Source organism: Diceros bicornis, chromosome 3 (assembly GCF_020826845.1).
Source record: "Diceros bicornis minor isolate mBicDic1 chromosome 3, mDicBic1.mat.cur, whole genome shotgun sequence".
In the NCBI taxonomy this organism is placed as follows: Eukaryota; Metazoa; Chordata; class Mammalia; order Perissodactyla; family Rhinocerotidae; genus Diceros; species Diceros bicornis.
The window spans coordinates 67,730,302-67,746,962 of NC_080742.1; the positions used below are offsets into that span (position 1 = coordinate 67,730,302).

The 16,661-nt window shown below is 38.9% G+C and overlaps 1 protein-coding gene across 2 annotated transcripts in view; it reads left to right on the forward strand.

Annotated features, from left to right (window-relative positions):
* The window catches only part of MET (MET proto-oncogene, receptor tyrosine kinase), a 110,037-nt gene extending 102,034 nt beyond the window's left edge, over positions 1–8,003 (forward strand). For both annotated transcript variants that reach the window (XM_058528789.1, XM_058528798.1), the window contains 2 exons: positions 6,865–7,001; positions 7,110–8,003. In XM_058528789.1, coding sequence (XP_058384772.1) covers positions 6,865–7,001; positions 7,110–7,320 — 348 coding nt within the window. In that variant the 3' untranslated portion in view covers positions 7,321–8,003. The remainder of the gene's footprint in view (positions 1–6,864; positions 7,002–7,109) is intronic.
* The last annotated feature ends 8,658 nt before the right edge of the window (positions 8,004–16,661 follow it).

The following is a 16,661-nucleotide window of genomic DNA, read 5'->3' on the forward strand; positions in this document are numbered from 1 at the left end:
ACAAATGTGTCACAGAACATAGTGGAGGAACGGGACTTCAGGGTGGGTAAGATTGATAAGAGGATGTGATGGCACATGCTAGAGCTTAATGCCTGGGATTCTGATCCTGAAAAATTCTGAAAAATATGAAAGAAGTGGGTGCTAGGGAGGTAGACTGGGGACATGTTAGTGATGGTGGCAGGTAAAGGCATAAGATAGGGAGAAGTAACCCATCCCCAAGGAACATACATTTCATCCAGACTTTACTCTCTGGATTAAGAACCAGAACCAACTCTTACAACTCAGTAAGAAGACAAAATAACTCAATTATTAAAAATAAGCAAAAGATTTGAATAGATATTTTTGTGTGTGTGTGTGTGAGGAAGATCAGCCCTGAGCTAACATCCATGCCAATCCTCCTCTCTTTGCTGAGAAAGACTGGCCCTGAGCTAACATCCGTGCAGATCTTCATCCACTTTATGTGGGCTGCCGCCACAGCATGGCTTGACACGCGGTGTGTCGGTGCGCGCCTGGGATCCGAACCCGGGCTGCCAGCAGCAGGGCACTCGCGCTTAACCGCTACGCCACGGGGCTGGCCCCGTGAATAGACATTTTACTAAAGAGATATATGAATAGCTAGCTAATAAGCATGTGAAAACATATGCCCACACAAAGACTTGTTCATGAATGTTCATAGTAATATTGTTCATAAAACCCAAAAACTAGTAGCAATCCTAACATCCACCAACTGGTGAATGGATAAACCAAATGTGGTACATCTATACAGTGGAATAATACCATTCAGCAATATAAAGGAACTACTGATGTGTGCTACAACATGGATAAACCTCAGAAACATTATGTCAAGTGAAAGAAGGCAGACTCAAAAGATTACATGCTGAATGATTCCATTTATATGAAATTTTTAGAAAGAGACAAAACTGTAGAAACAGAAAACAGATCAGTGGTTTTCTGGGACTGAGGGTGGGAGCAAAGATTGACTGCAAATGGGCTTGAGGGAACTTTCTGGGGTGTCGGAATTGATCTAAAACTGAATTGTGATGATCACTGCACAGCCATATAACTTTACTAAACATCATCGACTGTATATTTACAATTGGCAAATTTTATGATATATAAATTATAACTCAGCAAAGCTGTTAAAACAAAACAAAACGAGCCTGATGAAATTTTGGATGTTCAAGGCAAAAGTTGAGATTCTGACTTTTTTGACAACTCCACACACACACCACTACCTCCACAAACATACACACACAGTACAGAGGCCAACACTTCTCGCGTAGCAACTGTCACTCAAATACTTGACTGGAAATTTACATTGGCTTCTGCAGAAATGAAGTGCTGTATCTCTCTCCCTCTCATTGAAAGATGCTATATTATTATACTACAGAAAGGGTGAACCTGAATAATCCATACACAGTGCTACTTTGGCAAATGGTTATTGATTGCAAGGTTAAATTTGTATAAAGTTTCATTTCCAGGACAGCACAATCTTTTGAATGTTGACATTGAAACATTTCCAAAAGTATGTAATAAGCTGTATGTATGTTGAAACCTACAAGCAAAAACGTGCCTGCTTGTAGAAAGGCCCACTTTTTCACAAATGCCCAGATGGAGTTGAGCTAAAGTCTGAATACTCTTGAAACTCATTCAAACGAAATGGGAGTGTTGCTATATTTGCAGTTACTCATGTCCAGTATTGTGCAGTGTTTCAAACTTAGTACAAGTGCTTCCATTAAAGTCAGTATTGACTTCTCAGTTGTTCAGCCAGCTGGCTTTTTCATCCTGCTTCAGCATTCTGCAGCATTTAACATTGTCAGCCACTCCTTCCTTCTTGAAATTTCCTCCTCCTTTGGTTTCTGGGACACTGCACCATCTGGTTTTCCTCCTGCTTCTTGGTTGTCTTTTCTTTACCCTTGATGGCTTCTCTTCCTTCTCTCACATCCTACATGCAACTGTCCCCTGGGTTTTGGTCTTCAGGTATCAGCCACCCTCAACAATTTCAACCATTCCCATCAACAATCACCTTTGAACCTCTTTTTCTGGATGTTTTCATCAGTATCACAAATTTACCATGTTCAAAGTCAAATTCTTTCCTGCCAACTCTCAATTCCTCACTTCTTTATTTCTATTTATGGCATCACCGTTATGCAATATAACAACTTTTCACCCTTTTTAGTGTAGTTCTTCAAGTTTTGAAGAATGCGTGTAGTTCTATGACCACCACCACCACAGCCAAGATATAGAACAGTTCCATCACCCCAGGAAATTTCCTTGTGCCCTTTTGTAGTCACCCCTACCCTATCCCTAGGACCTGGAAACCACTGGTCTGTTTTCTGTCTCTATAATTTTACCTTTTCTAGAATGTCGTATGAATGGAATAATACAGTTAAGGAGCCTTTGAGTCTATCTCCTTTCACTTACTCATAATGCATTTGAGAGTCATCCATGTTGTTATATCAGTGGTATCAATGTATCAATAGTTATTCCTCTTTTTTTAGTGGTAAAAAATACATAACATAAAATTGACCATCGTAGCCATTTTTAAGTGTACAGTATAGTAGCTTTAACTATATACACATTGTTGTGCAACTGATCTCTAGAACTTCTTCATATTGCAAAACTGAAACTCTATGTGCACTGAACAACTCCCCATTTCCTCCTCCCTCTAGCCTCTCTGGCAACCACAATTCTGCTTTCTGTTTCTAAGTGTTTGAATACTTTAGATACCTCATATGAGTGGAATCATGTAGTATTTATCTTTTTGTGACTGGCTTATTTCACTTAGCATGATGTCCTCAAAGTTCATCCATGTTGTAACATATGACAGGATTTCCTTTTTTAAGGCTAAATAATATAGCATTGTATGTACATACCACATTTTATTCATCTATTCATCTAGCGATGGACGTTAGGTTGCTTCCATGTCTTGACTATTGTGAATAATGTTGCTGTGAACATAAGTGTGCAAATAACCTCTTTGAGATACTGATTTCATTTCCTTTGAATATATACCCAGAAGTGGGATTGCTGGATCATGTGGTAATTCTAGTCTGTTTTCCATTGCAGAGTAATTCATTCCTTTTTATTTGTGATTAGTATTCCATTGTACCATACAGATGTTCCACATTTTGCTTATCCATTCACCATTTGAAGGACATTTGGGTTCTTTCCAGTTTTAGGCAATTGCTTATACGTAATTATTACTGCTATAACTTTTGCTTAAAGGTTTTTGTGTGAACATAATTTTTATTTCTTTTGGGTAAATACCTAGAAGTAAGGTTACTGGGTTGTAAGATATGTTTAACTTGATGAGAAACTGCCAACTGTTTTCCTCAGTGGCTATATCATTTTATATTCCTAATAGTAATATATAAGAGTTCTAGTTGTTTACCGTCCTCGCCAGAACTTGGTATTGTCAATTTGTTGGGGGCTTAGCCATTCTAATAGATTGTAGTGGTGTCCCATTTTCTTTTTAATGTGTGTTTCCCAAATGACGAATGACGTGAAGGATCTTTTCATGTGTTTATTTGCCGTCCTTCTACGTCCTTTAGTGAAATGTCTATTCAAGTCTTTTGTCCATTGTTTTTAAGTTTTAGAATTTATTTATAAAATAAATAAATTTTAGAAAATGGTTTTTTATTGGGTTCTTTTTTTATTATTGAGTTGTTAAGGGTTCTTTATATATGCTGGATACAGGTATGTGTCATCAGATACGTGTTTTTACATGTATATTTTTCTAGTCTGTGGCTTGCCTTTTCACTTTTTTTACTTTTATCTTTCAAAGAGCAGAAGTGTTACATTTTATTGAAAATCTTAACGATTTACCAGTTGAAAATTTTTATTGATTTATCCATTTTTTCAATCAATTGTAGTTTTCTACAGATTGTATTGGATCTCAATTTACCTACTTTTGAATGCTCGAATTTGGCTGTCTCTGTTCCTTGCTTGCCTCAGCAGTGTCCCTTTCTATCACTTTTTATAGCTTATAACAATCTCACGTCTAATAACTGCTTTGATCTTCACCTTTAATAAAGTGAAGCAGAGATTCTTTAGATGAGCTTACTGCTGGTGCTCAGATATTCAGAAAGGCTTGACCATTCACACAGTAAGCGTGAATGGCAGAGCTCTCCTATCTTGAAACTAAAATTTACTTGTTTCCGTCACTCCTAACACACATGCATTGCACACCTCCCTCTCCCTCTCTCTCTCCCACCCCTTATCTTCTCTCTTTCTCTCTCGCTCTCCCCTTCTCCTCCCTCCCTCCCTCTCCTCCTTCTCTTCCTCCTCCTCCTTTCTCTCTGTCTCTCCCTCTGCCTCCCTCCTTCCTCCCCTCGCTTTTTGGTCAGCATCACTCTCCTCCTTCACCATCCCTCCCCCGACCATCCTGCCAGTCTGAAGCTGGTAAGGGGAGTTTAGAATGAAGACAGTGCAGTGCTTTTCCTGGAAACTGCCTCCCTCTCGTGTCTCCAGCCCCATGAGTCCTCCAGCCCTCCTCTGATACCCGATTATTGCCCAAGTCCTGTAATTCCTCAGAAATTTACACCACTCTGCCCCCTTTTGTGTGAAGTTGCCTCCAGACAAACCTATAGCCTAGGCTGTCATTTAGGGAGACTTGATCACGGGCAAGTATTCCACCTCTCAGAACTTTGGTTTCTTCATCCTTAAAACATCTCCAAAACCAATTATATTACAGGGTTGTTGTAAGGATTAAGTAAAATAATCTTCTTTTAAAGGGAATGATGCCGGTGCTGGGTTCATTATGTGATACACACTCTCTCACCCCCCTAATTCGGGGTTCAGTCTCATAGGTTTCCGTGTGGCCAGTATACAGTAGCACTTCTCACCCATTCTTGTTCAGAAGCCTCCTAACTGGTGTCCATATTGTGGATCAGCCTCTCCTATTGGTCTAAAGCATAGTGTTTACAGATGCAATCTCTCCGCGCTCAGCTCCAGTCACGTCCCATTGATTTCAGTTGAACCCACGTTCAACGTTCAGAAACCTCCCCGGCATGGTCGCATTTCAACCTTATCTCTCCCTCGTCCCTTCATCTACTGCACACGTCAAGCAGAGTGACTTGTTGTCCTTACAGTTCAAAATACACGAGTACTCTCACCCCTGGGCCCGCTCCCTCCATCCAGAGCACTTCCTGCCCTCACATTGCATGTACCTATGAAACAAATTCTCCCTGTACTTTAAGATCCACTTTACTGTCACTTTCCTCCAGAAGCCTTTCTCAGTACCCCACTATTATCTCTCTGACTCTTCACAACGTTTGTATCTCTCTTCTGTTATTACTCTTTTTTACAGTTATGATATCTTATTGCTCTACGTGACAGTTCATTGCACAATACTCTTAACCCTGTTAAATCAGCCCTGGGGCCGATCCAGTAATTTGGACAGTAACCTACTTGTGCACCATCAAGGGTCAGTAGATACTTGTTAAATTGCTATAAATTTTAATGCAAATTCTGGAACTTGAATGTTAGCACAATGAAGTTGTCAGAAGTGACTTATAAGATTTTCAAGCTTCGAAAACTTTGATTTTGAAAGGCTGCAGAAGACAGCAAAGTTACCTACTTCCCAGCTGGGAAGGAGTTTGTTTTCTCAGTTTGGATCAAGGTAGTCTTGAAGAGTTCTTGCACTTGGGCAAAGGGAAAGAGCCATTAATGGAGATTTGTATCAACAACTGTAGTACCTGGTTTCTTTCTTTCGGTTGATCGCAGTGTTCAAAGACATGCTTTATTTTCCTTCTTGCTGAATATTACGAGCTACACATGTTTCTCAGTGTTTTCATACTCTGCCTATCTGGTCTGCATTCTCCTTCCCCTCCAAGCTTCTTTTTTCTCAGGGCCTCTTTCTCCCCCAGTATGCTTCTTAGTCTGTGAGCGTCCTGAAAGTGTTAGCTAAGCAACAACTGATTTCCTGGGTCCTCTGCCTGCAGGTGACCCACACATGCTGACTTACCCTCATTGTGTCATTCTCACCTTGGCACACATCCAGGGGGGAGATAATGTGTATGACCTGACCTATTCCAAGTAGAGTGTTTCAAATCAAGAAATTGCATATTTAGTGCAGCCTAGTAGACCACGCAATACCCAAGAGTCAAGAACTCTTAAGTGTTTATCCCCATGTGAATTCAGATTTATTGAGGAATTTTTAGAAAGTCACTTAACCTCCCCTTGTCCCTGCGATCTTCCTATAAAGTAGTAATACAGCTGTTTTATATTAATCTCCTACTTTAACATTTTCAAATTACAGTTATTTTATTGAAATTAGTTTTCAATAGAGAGCCTTGTTGCCTAGCAATTTTATTACTCCTATTTTTAATATAGATTTTTACTTATACTGACTTAAATCTTCTCTTTTAACATTAACTTTTAGATATGGTTACATTTCTTAAAGACTATTAACATTCATTTGGAAATCCCACTAATTTAAATTTTGGAAGGCTTATTTGTCATCTTCTTTTACTAATAATCTAAAATTGTAGTGAAAAGAGAAGGATAAGAAAGAGAAAGATTGGCAAAGAGAAGTATAGAAACATGTTAATGCTTTGACCCCATAAGAGAGACCTTGGAAGTTGTGCTCCCCTAACTACAGATGAAATCTTCATCATCCTGTGGACTTCGGATACTCTTTTTGAAAACTTTACATTTACTTGTAATCTCAACTTTATCTAATTCTGGTTTAAACAAGTCACAAAATGTATAGTTTACTAATTGCCTTTATGGAAATTTTTGCCCAAAACAGCAATAGTATTGAATATTCTAAGCCAAGTTTAGTTATCAAGACCTACTGATCACCTTTTACGTTTGTGCAAACTTCTCTCACGTGGATTCTCCCTTTCCTTGTTTGACTAGTGGTCCTTTGGCGTTCTGCTCTGGGAACTGATGACAAGAGGAGCACCGCCTTATCCTGACGTCAACACCTTTGATATAACAGTTTACTTGTTGCAAGGCAGAAGGCTCTTACAACCAGAATACTGCCCAGATCCCCTGTAAGTAGGAATTGTGACAGAATCTTCTGTAGGTCTTACATTCTTTAATTTTACAGAAATGCTTGCCTTCAAAGGGTCTCTCAAAGCATTTCTTCCTTTCCAAAACAGGTATGAAGTGATGCTAAAATGCTGGCACCCTAAAGCCGAACTGCGCCCATCCTTTTCTGAACTGGTGTCCAGGATATCAGCAATATTCTCTACTTTCATCGGGGAACACTATGTCCATGTGAACGCTACTTATGTGAATGTGAAGTGTGTCGCTCCATATCCTTCTCTGTTGTCATCACAAGATAATATTGATGGCGAGGGGGATACATGATGGATGGATGCACCACCAGCTGCCTTCTGAGAAACATCATAGAACTGTCCAAACAACAGTCCACACTTTGTCCAATATTTTTTTCACTGCCTGGCCACTGAAAGGCCACCAGATATTTTTTGCTTTTGCCAAAATTGCACTATTATAGGACCTTATGTTGTTATTTAAAATAACTGGATTCTAAGGAATTTCCCATCTGACAAATCGTCAGAGCCAGAAGCTTGGTCCCCCAGGCCAGTGACCAACAGCAACACTGCAGCTATGATGACACTCCTGTCACAGTCAAACCAAAACCTGAATTCTGGGTTGAAATTTTTAAAAACGAGGATCCCACCTGATGTCATATGAGGAACTGAGGCAATGAATTTTGAGGGCTTCTTGATCACAGGTGATTCAGAAGTGGTGACGTCCAGGGCAGATATGACAGCCCCAGGACCAGGCCACTCATTTAGAATTAAAGTGTTTTGAAGAACTTTTGTGCGTTGTATGGTCACTAACATTTTTCATTACTGATGTTATCATTTGCCCACAGGCAAACATTCCCTTTTAAATTTTTGCATATACATTCCTTTTATTGGAGAAATATCTATAGGCGACACAGTCAATGTTTCAAAACAGCAGAACACGAAATGTGTTTATAAATTAATAAGGATGTTTATGTGTTGTACATAGACAACATTAAGAGTGTTTTCAGGGGCCGGCCCGGTGGCGCAAGCGGTTAAGTGCGCGCGCTCCGCTGCGGCGGCCCGGGGTTCGCTGGTTCGGATCCCGGGCGCGCACCGACGCACTGCTTGGTAAGCCATGCTGTGGCGGCGTCCCATATAAAGTGGAGGAAGATAGGCACAGATGTTAGCCCAGGGCCGTCTTCCTCAGCAAAAAAAGAGGAGGACTGGCGGATGTTAGCTCAGGGCTGATCTCCTCACAAAAAAAAAAAAAAAAAAAAAAAAAAAAAAGAGTGTTTTCATAAAATAGCTTGGTCACAACGAATTATTTGTCATTTAAAAATCAACTGAGAATGATACTGTTCTGATCTAATGAATGTGGACATTTAGATGTTTTGTCTGTATTTTTTTAAGTGACGACTATGAAAATAAAACAAGTAATTTGTGATAAGTGTTTTTAAAGGTATTTCAGCATTTTTTTTTTTTTTTTTTTTTTTTTTGGTGAGGAAGACCAGCCCTGAGCTGACATCTGGTGCCAATCCTCCTCTTTTTGCTGAGGAAGATTGGCCCTGGGCTAACATCTGTGCGCATCTTCCTCTGCTTTATATGGGACGCAGCCACAGCATGGCGGTGCGACGCACAAGCGATACGTCGATCTGCGCCCGGGATCCGAACCTGTGAACCCTGGGCCGCTGAAGTGGATCGCGTGAACCTAACTGCTACACCACCAGGCCGGCCCTTTCAGCATGTTTTTAAAGCAGGATACATCTAACTAAAATGTTCATTGATTCTAAAAACGGCTCATTTGTAGAGAAAAGAAAGGATCAATGGACTGGAAATACTAGCCTCTCTCTCAAGTGGCAGCTTCCCACCCCACCAACAATTGGAGACAATAAAACTTTTGGCAGTCCTGTTTTGCGTTAGGACATGTTTTGTGTTAAGCAAAACACATTTTAGGGGAAAAAAAGCAATTGAAAGTTCTGGCCATTTCACCTGGATGAACAGTTACTCTGGGCAGGGCTTTTGTGATGTTCTGTGGGATTTTGTGCTTACTACTGTATAGTGCATGTGGCACAGGATACTCTAACTGGTTTTGTCAATGTAAACATTTAAAGTATTATATTTTTATAAAAATGTTTATTTTTAATGATATAAGAAAACTTTTGTTAGGCCACAAAAATACTGCACTGTGAACATTTCAGAAAGGTATGTCAGACTTGGATTCATAACAGCATGGTTTCAAATGGCTGTAAATAGTGATAAGGAAATGTACTGATTGCCAGTACACCCCACCCTCATTACATCACCAGGACTTGAAGCCAAAGGTTAACACGGCAAGCTATAAAGAGGGCGTGTACTGCAAAACCCAATAGTAAAGTTGGGCTATTGTTGCAAGAGAGTGATTACAACCAAAAGCTCTTTGACAATGGTGGAACTTACCAGAAGACACAAGGAATTGTACTGCAGAGATATTTCAGTTCAAATATGACTATTTCAAAAGTGTAAAGAGAAATACTGATTCGGAGAGTATTGTAAATGGTACATGACAAAAAAAAAATCTGCTCTGCAGAAAGAAATAACTATCTCTACCCGTGTCAGGAGAATGAATGCATCAAGAATAGAAAGAACCTGTGGAAACAACACATCAACAAAACTACACACCTGTGTATATGCTTGAGAAAGCTGCAATGTGAAAATCACGTTTGCTATTTATAAACGTGTCCTTAGGTTAATGTGTCTGGACAGATTGTGGGAGTAAGTGATTCTTCTCTTAGATACTTCTCACTGCCTATGCCTGCAGTTGAGCTGAATGGTACTTTGTATATTAATAGTTGTTGTTCTGATAAATCATAGAATTAAAATAAAGTGATGTATCATCTTGTATACTGAGAGTTGGTTATTGCTAGTTATGCTTGATTACCTACTTCTTTTACATAATGACAGAGGAAGCCTAAGATTGATTTCACCTGGCTGCATCAATGGGCAGCTAAAAGAATTTGCACCCCTGAATCTCAGGAAATCTGTGTTTCTAAGGGTAGTTTGCCCTGAGTTGCCAAATTACTTGCATTTCTCCGGCAATCTTTCAACTGCTAGAGCACCTGGCTCCAGCAAGATGCATCCTTAAACCAGAAGATACGACAGTGGAGCTGCAACCCCACAGTTGGCTCAGAGATACCTAGCTGAGAGTTGGAGGAGAGAGACCGTCTTAGCCCCTTAAAACTACCCTTTCCGTCTATACAGGTGCCCACTGTTCAAGAGCCCCCAGTTACAAGAGAGACTACCTTCTGGTTATCTCCAGGAATATTCTCATAATGGTAAGGGAACTCAAAGGTGATATTTCGGTCATCTAAGAATCATGTGGCACTTTGGAGCAATCTGATTTAAAAAAAAAAAAAAAAAGGCCCGAGTTTAAACTGGTGCCCTATAAGATACAGTGGGGGCTGGTTCTTTACTGAGAGAGAATTCAATCCATGTACACAGCCCAGCTCCCTCCCAGCCAAGAGATGCATTTCTGTAGGAAGTTCAGTCAGACTCCATGCCCCTGAAGGACAAGAATCTGTCATCTTTATATCCCTAGTATCTGGCACTTAGTAGATTCTCAAATAATTGCTGAAGTGAAACAGGATTTCTTTATCCTCAATCACTTTTTTTTTTAAGAAATTTTTTTTTTAAAGATTTTATTTATTTATTTATTTTTCCCCCAAAGCCCCAGTAGATAGCTGTATTTCATAGCTGCACGTCCTTCTAGTTGCTGTATGTGGGACGCGGCCTCAGCATGGCCAGAGAAGCGGTGCGTAGGTGCACGCCCGGGATCCGAACCCCGGGCCGCCAGCAGCGGAGCGTGCGCACTTAACCTCTAAGCCACGGGGCCAGCCCCCTTAATCACTTTAAATCACCACAGATACAGTTATTACCTACATAGCTCCTATGATGTTTGATGAACATTAAGCATCTTTTCATGTACCCGTTGGCCATCCGTATGTCTCGGGGAGGGGTTACCTTTCTAGGGAGGGAGGGATAAAAAAATATCCTTTTGCGAAGTTTTGCTTGATGCTCTGAATTTTTAATTACTGCAGGAGTTTTTGCTTCACAATGTAGGCGTCAATTATATTTTTGCTCTTTCTGACCTACACGGCAGATTGCATCATTAAAGAAATATGGAGAAGGGCCGTAAAACCTGTAGATCACATCAAATGTTTGAATGGTGACATCTCACATTGTTAATCTACCCAATTTAGTTCAGGAAACAAGTTAGCATTATGTAAAAGAAATCGACTAGTGTTTATTTAATTCAACTAATATTTATTGAGCATCTACATATGTCAGGCACTATGCTAAATAATGGGGATTTAAGAATAAATAGTCCCTCCCACCCTGAAGAATTTAATGAAAGAGACAAAATTACCCAACTAGTGAATATTAGAACTTTCATTTCTTAGATATGTAAACCATCTTGAAGAAGCGTCTCAGTTTACAGCTGCAAATTTGTACCTTTTGTCCCCCTTCACCCATTTCTCCCACCCTCAGTCCACCACTTCTGGCTACCATTAAATCTGTTCTCTGTATCTATTAGCTTGGTTTTTTGTGTGTATTTGTTTTTTGTTTTTTAGATTCTACATATAGGTGAGATCATACAGTATTTGTCTTTCTCTGTCTGAATTATCTCACTTAGCATAATGCCCTCGAGGTCCATCTGTGTTGTTCCTTCTTTTTTGTGACTGAATAATATTCTGTTGTATACATATCCACCACATTTTCTTTATCCATTCATCCATCAATGTACACTTACATTGTTTCCACATCTTGACTATTATAAATAGTGCTGCAGTGAATGTGGGGGTGCATATATCTTTTTTAGTTAGTGTTTTCGTTTTCTTTGGATAAATACCCAGAAGTGGAATTGCTGGATCATATAGTAGTTCAATTTTTAATTTTTTGGGGAACCTCCATACTGTTTTCCATAGTGGCTGCACCAATTTACGTTCCCACCAACAGTGCACAAGGGTTCCCTTTTCGCCACATCTTTGCCAACACTTGTTATTTCTTATTCTTTTGATAATAACCAGTCTAACAAGTATGAGGCGATATCTCATTGTGGTTTTGATTTGCATTTCCGTGATGATTAGTGATGTTGAGCATCTTTTCATGTACCTGTTGGCCATCCGTATATCTTCTTTGGAAAACTATCTATTCAGTACTTCTGCCCATTTTTTAATTGGATTGTTTGTTTTTTTGCTGTTGAGTTGTATGAGTTCTTTATATATTGTGGATATAACCCCTTATCAGATATATGATTTGTAAATATTTTCTCCCATTTAGTAAATTGCCTTTTCATTTTGTTGACGGTTTCCTTTGCTATGGAGAAGCTTTTTAGTTTGATGTAGTCCTACTTGTTTATTGTTGCTTTTGTTGCCGTTGCTTTTGGTGTCAGACTCAAAAAATCATCGCCAAGACCTATGTCAAGGAGCTTACCGCCTATATTTTCTTCTAGGAGTTTTTTCATTTTAAGTCTTACATTCAAGTCTTTAATCCATTTTGAGTTGATTTTTGTGTGTGGTGTAAAATAGTGGTCCAGTTTCATTCTTTTGCTTGTGACGGTCCAGTTTTCCCAACACCATTTATTTAAAAGATGGGCCTTTCCCTGTTGTATATTCTTGGCTCTTTTGTCGTAAGTTAATTGACCATATATGTGTGGGTTTATTTCTGGGCTCTCTATTCTGTTTCATTGATCTATGTGTCTGTTTTTATGCCAATATCATACTGTTTTGATTACTGTAGCTTTGTAATATAGTTTGAAATCAGGGAAGGCATCACAGTGTAAACATACCAAAGTGAAGCCTCTTGGGCAAATAGATCAAGCTCTGACTTACCTTGGGCAAAAGACTGAACCTCTCTCAAGCTAAGTTTCTCTGTCTGTCAACTAGGTTAATCATACTTACTTCACAAAGTTGTTTGAGGACTAAAAAATAGTGTTTAAAGGCACCTGCACACCACAGTTGCTCAATAATTGTGATAGTGTTATTATCTTCAGTCTTGGACAATAAAAACTCATGTAAAGGTAGCCTGTGGTTGATTGAAAGGGAAATTAAGCCTGAAAGGGACCTTACAGATGTTTAAATCCAAATCCTTACCCCATCCTTCACCTCATACCTGCTTTATACAGTAGAAACAGAGCCATGATTCCACCTCATCCTTGAGTAGTGATATGGCAGTGCAGGTGGGGGATGACAAGGGTGACAAGACAGTGGCACCTTTCCTCTTAGTGCAGGACACCTGAAGAATACCTCCATCCCCCTTCTTTCTCCAAACTGCCTACTATTCCTTTAATCATGTCTCCAATAATTAGTTCCCTTTTTTCTTGTTTAGCCTTCAGACGTAGGACACACAACAGATGTGGCAAAAAAACAATCCATCTGAATTACAGGAAAGTTACACGAAGGTACAATGACAGGAGTCACAATCCTCAACATTCATGTCTAGAGATTATTACTGTTCCTTGTTTTGCTCAAATGCGTGGTTAATGATTATTGAGATTTAGGAAAAAGTAGACTAAGTACAATATTATTTTAGTTATATGGTGTGTGTTTGGAAGATAAGCATACTTCATTAATATTGTAATCCATCTGGATAACTAGAACTAGACATACACAGGTAACTGCACAGACACACAGGGGTCACTCTTGTGGCGCATTAGACAATTTCAGGAGGTAAGTATGCAGACATTATGCCCCAAAGGAAGAAATGCTTATTGCTTTTCATTCCATGAAACGTTTTTCCTTTTCATACTTGACGTTTTTCTTCAGGACTATCTCAATTCCCTATCTATCAAAAATTGGAAACAATTTCAGTCATAAACCAGTGAAATATTTCAGTTGGTGAATTGAAGGTAATAAAACAGGCTTGCCCAAACTGTCCTTGGTTGTAAATTATGCCAGAGGTCTAGATGACGTCAGCCAAAGGTATCGATCACAGCACTGAGAGGTTTATAACCACTATTGACTTACCATGTGACCCTGGAGCAAAAATCTAGGAAAATTGCAAAAGCATATCTACAGTAATGAAAAGCCCATCATTAATAGGACTTACTGTCCTGTCGTCCAACGAGTACTGTGTTGGCTCCAAGGCAAATATTTAACAAATGCTGGAAACAGAAGGAACTTCTGTCTTCTCCCTTTTCTCCATTGCATGCTTCTGAGCTATTCTGATGAATGTGTTTTCCTTCTTATCGATAAAAAGCATAGATTTAAAAAAAACTGGTATGAATTAATTAGTTTCACGTAACATTGGCATCCAGACATCCAAACAGCTCCTAATCCTTTATTATTATTTTTTACCGAAGAGCTAGTTTCTCATATCAACCAATTTAGAATAGGGCTCAGATCCTGTTCTCCTGGACAGTTAAATGCTGCCTGGTTAAGCATCCTAAAAACTAGGTGCATGAAAGAAGCAACTCTGAGATGAAAACGGCCATATTTAGGATGCTTAAACAGGAATTTTTAATTTAAGTAAACTACTAATTTAACATTATTTTGAAGCATGGGTCCCAGATTACAATGATAATTAATTTTTATCCTTTTCTTGAAAATAGACTGCTGTCTTTGTGCATTCACTTTTTCGCTGTCACACGTGTACATTCTTTTCACCACATGAGTTCCAGGCTGGCAGAAACATCCACTAATCCTTAGACCTCTGGGTTGGAACGACAAAAATGCATAAAATCTTACCAGGCCAAAAGAGATCAACTTTAAAAATCTTTGGCATCCAAACATGTCAGAACTGTTTTTCATTGACTCCCCAAACCATTTGTGTTCCCCGTTATGGTCCATGGGATCTGTAATCTCAGTTCCTACTTTATTGGGCAGCCTGGAATTTTTGAGCACCGTATTTTATTTACCTCTCTTGGTTGTTTATAATTTTCACAGTTGTTTTATGAGTGTTCTTTCTGTCTCTAATTTTAAAAGTGTTGGAAAGTGGTCATGGACAGGCTGCTCCCTGCCAGCCAAAGCCCTCACTTTGACGTTTGTCACTGTGTTCCGGTGACATCTGCTCTTTCCATTATAGTCAAGCTGAGCCTTTCCTTCTGTAGAGCTGTGACTAAGCCACCACCATATTCATCAGTGGCAACAGTCCTTATAAACAAGAAATGCCAAATTCAGAGCCTCTGTGAAATCCTGCCCCGCACGGCTGAAGTCAGTCATGTGATCTTCAGAGATTGTTTCAGATGTCCCAATAAAGAAAAATTACAGAGAAACCCAAATATCCTATTGGGCTACTTTGGCAAAGCTGTTTCTAATTTTAATTAGACTTAAACATAGGGGATTTAAATTAGCTTCGGTGGTAGCCAAAGGGTCTGTGGAAACACATGGATAAAGCAAGAAATCCCTATCGCAAAGATACTAAAAAACATGTTCCAGAGAGAAAACGTCCAGTGTTAAAACTACATGGATATGTTTTCTGAAAATGAACTTAATTGATAAAAATAATAATGATAATAATAATGATCTCATCCCAGGACATGTCACAGGAATTGATGGCTGTCTAGAAGCTAATGGGCTAAGGTAATGCTCTCAGGAATTAGTCTTGCTTAATGAAATGCTGTTAGTTTAGTAAACGAATTCTTAAAATGACAGAAATTTAAAAATCAGAGCTGCCAGCGTTGAGCCTGGTTGATTCATAGGAAAAAAAAAAAAGCTAATATGAGAATGTGTCATGTGCTGCTCTTACTCATTTTCTTAGTTCATTTGTAATTCAGAAAGAATATATATTCTTGATAATTTCTTTCTTTCATACATCTATCCTACTTTTACTCTGAGGATATGTTTACTTATGGATTATTTTATTGACAGAGATTTAACCTGTTAATAAAAATGTAACTCACTCTAGTGCAGGCATATCGAATTTAAAATTATGATTGCTCTGAATCATTATATTTTAAATACTCTGATGTGAAGAAAATGTGGATCCTTCACGTGGGCTTTAGAGTATTGTCTCCAAATTATACTTGGCTTACAAGTCATTACTCAACGTCTTATTCCAAGATTATTCTAACAACTGACTTCCTAATTCTGCCCTCTCCGTTATTGACTCTTCTTTATAGTCTAAACCCAGCTGCCAAAATTATATAATATATCTAGTATTATATAATGTAATATAATATATACCTGATTACATCATTTTCCTGCTTGAAAACCATTCCTAGATGTTCCTTGCATCAATTCAATTCTTTATGTTGTTATGTCTCGTTTTGTTTTGTTTATTTTTATTATAAAATATATCCTCATGGAAAAAATTTTAATTAGACAAAATGTATAAAGTAGACAGGAAATATCCTCTGACCACTCTCCCACACCCTCCATTTTCATTCCCTGAGGGTAACCGATGTTAACACTTTCTTGTATATTCTTCCAGAAATTTCCACCCTGCATCAGTTCTAAACTAAGCCAGACACTTCAGGATATCCTTCAAAAGCTTCCATCTTATTGACCAAACTATTACTCAGCATAATCTCCCCAGTCAAGAGACTGTTTCTCTACCTCTGTGACTTTGAACTCCTACCAAAAATATTTCCCTTTTAATAGGAGCTGTTTAAACAGGACTAGACCAGCTATTTGGACCACCTCTATCCCACAAGCTGGCCTATAATTTGGTGCACCTCAAACCGATATTCTTTAAATATTT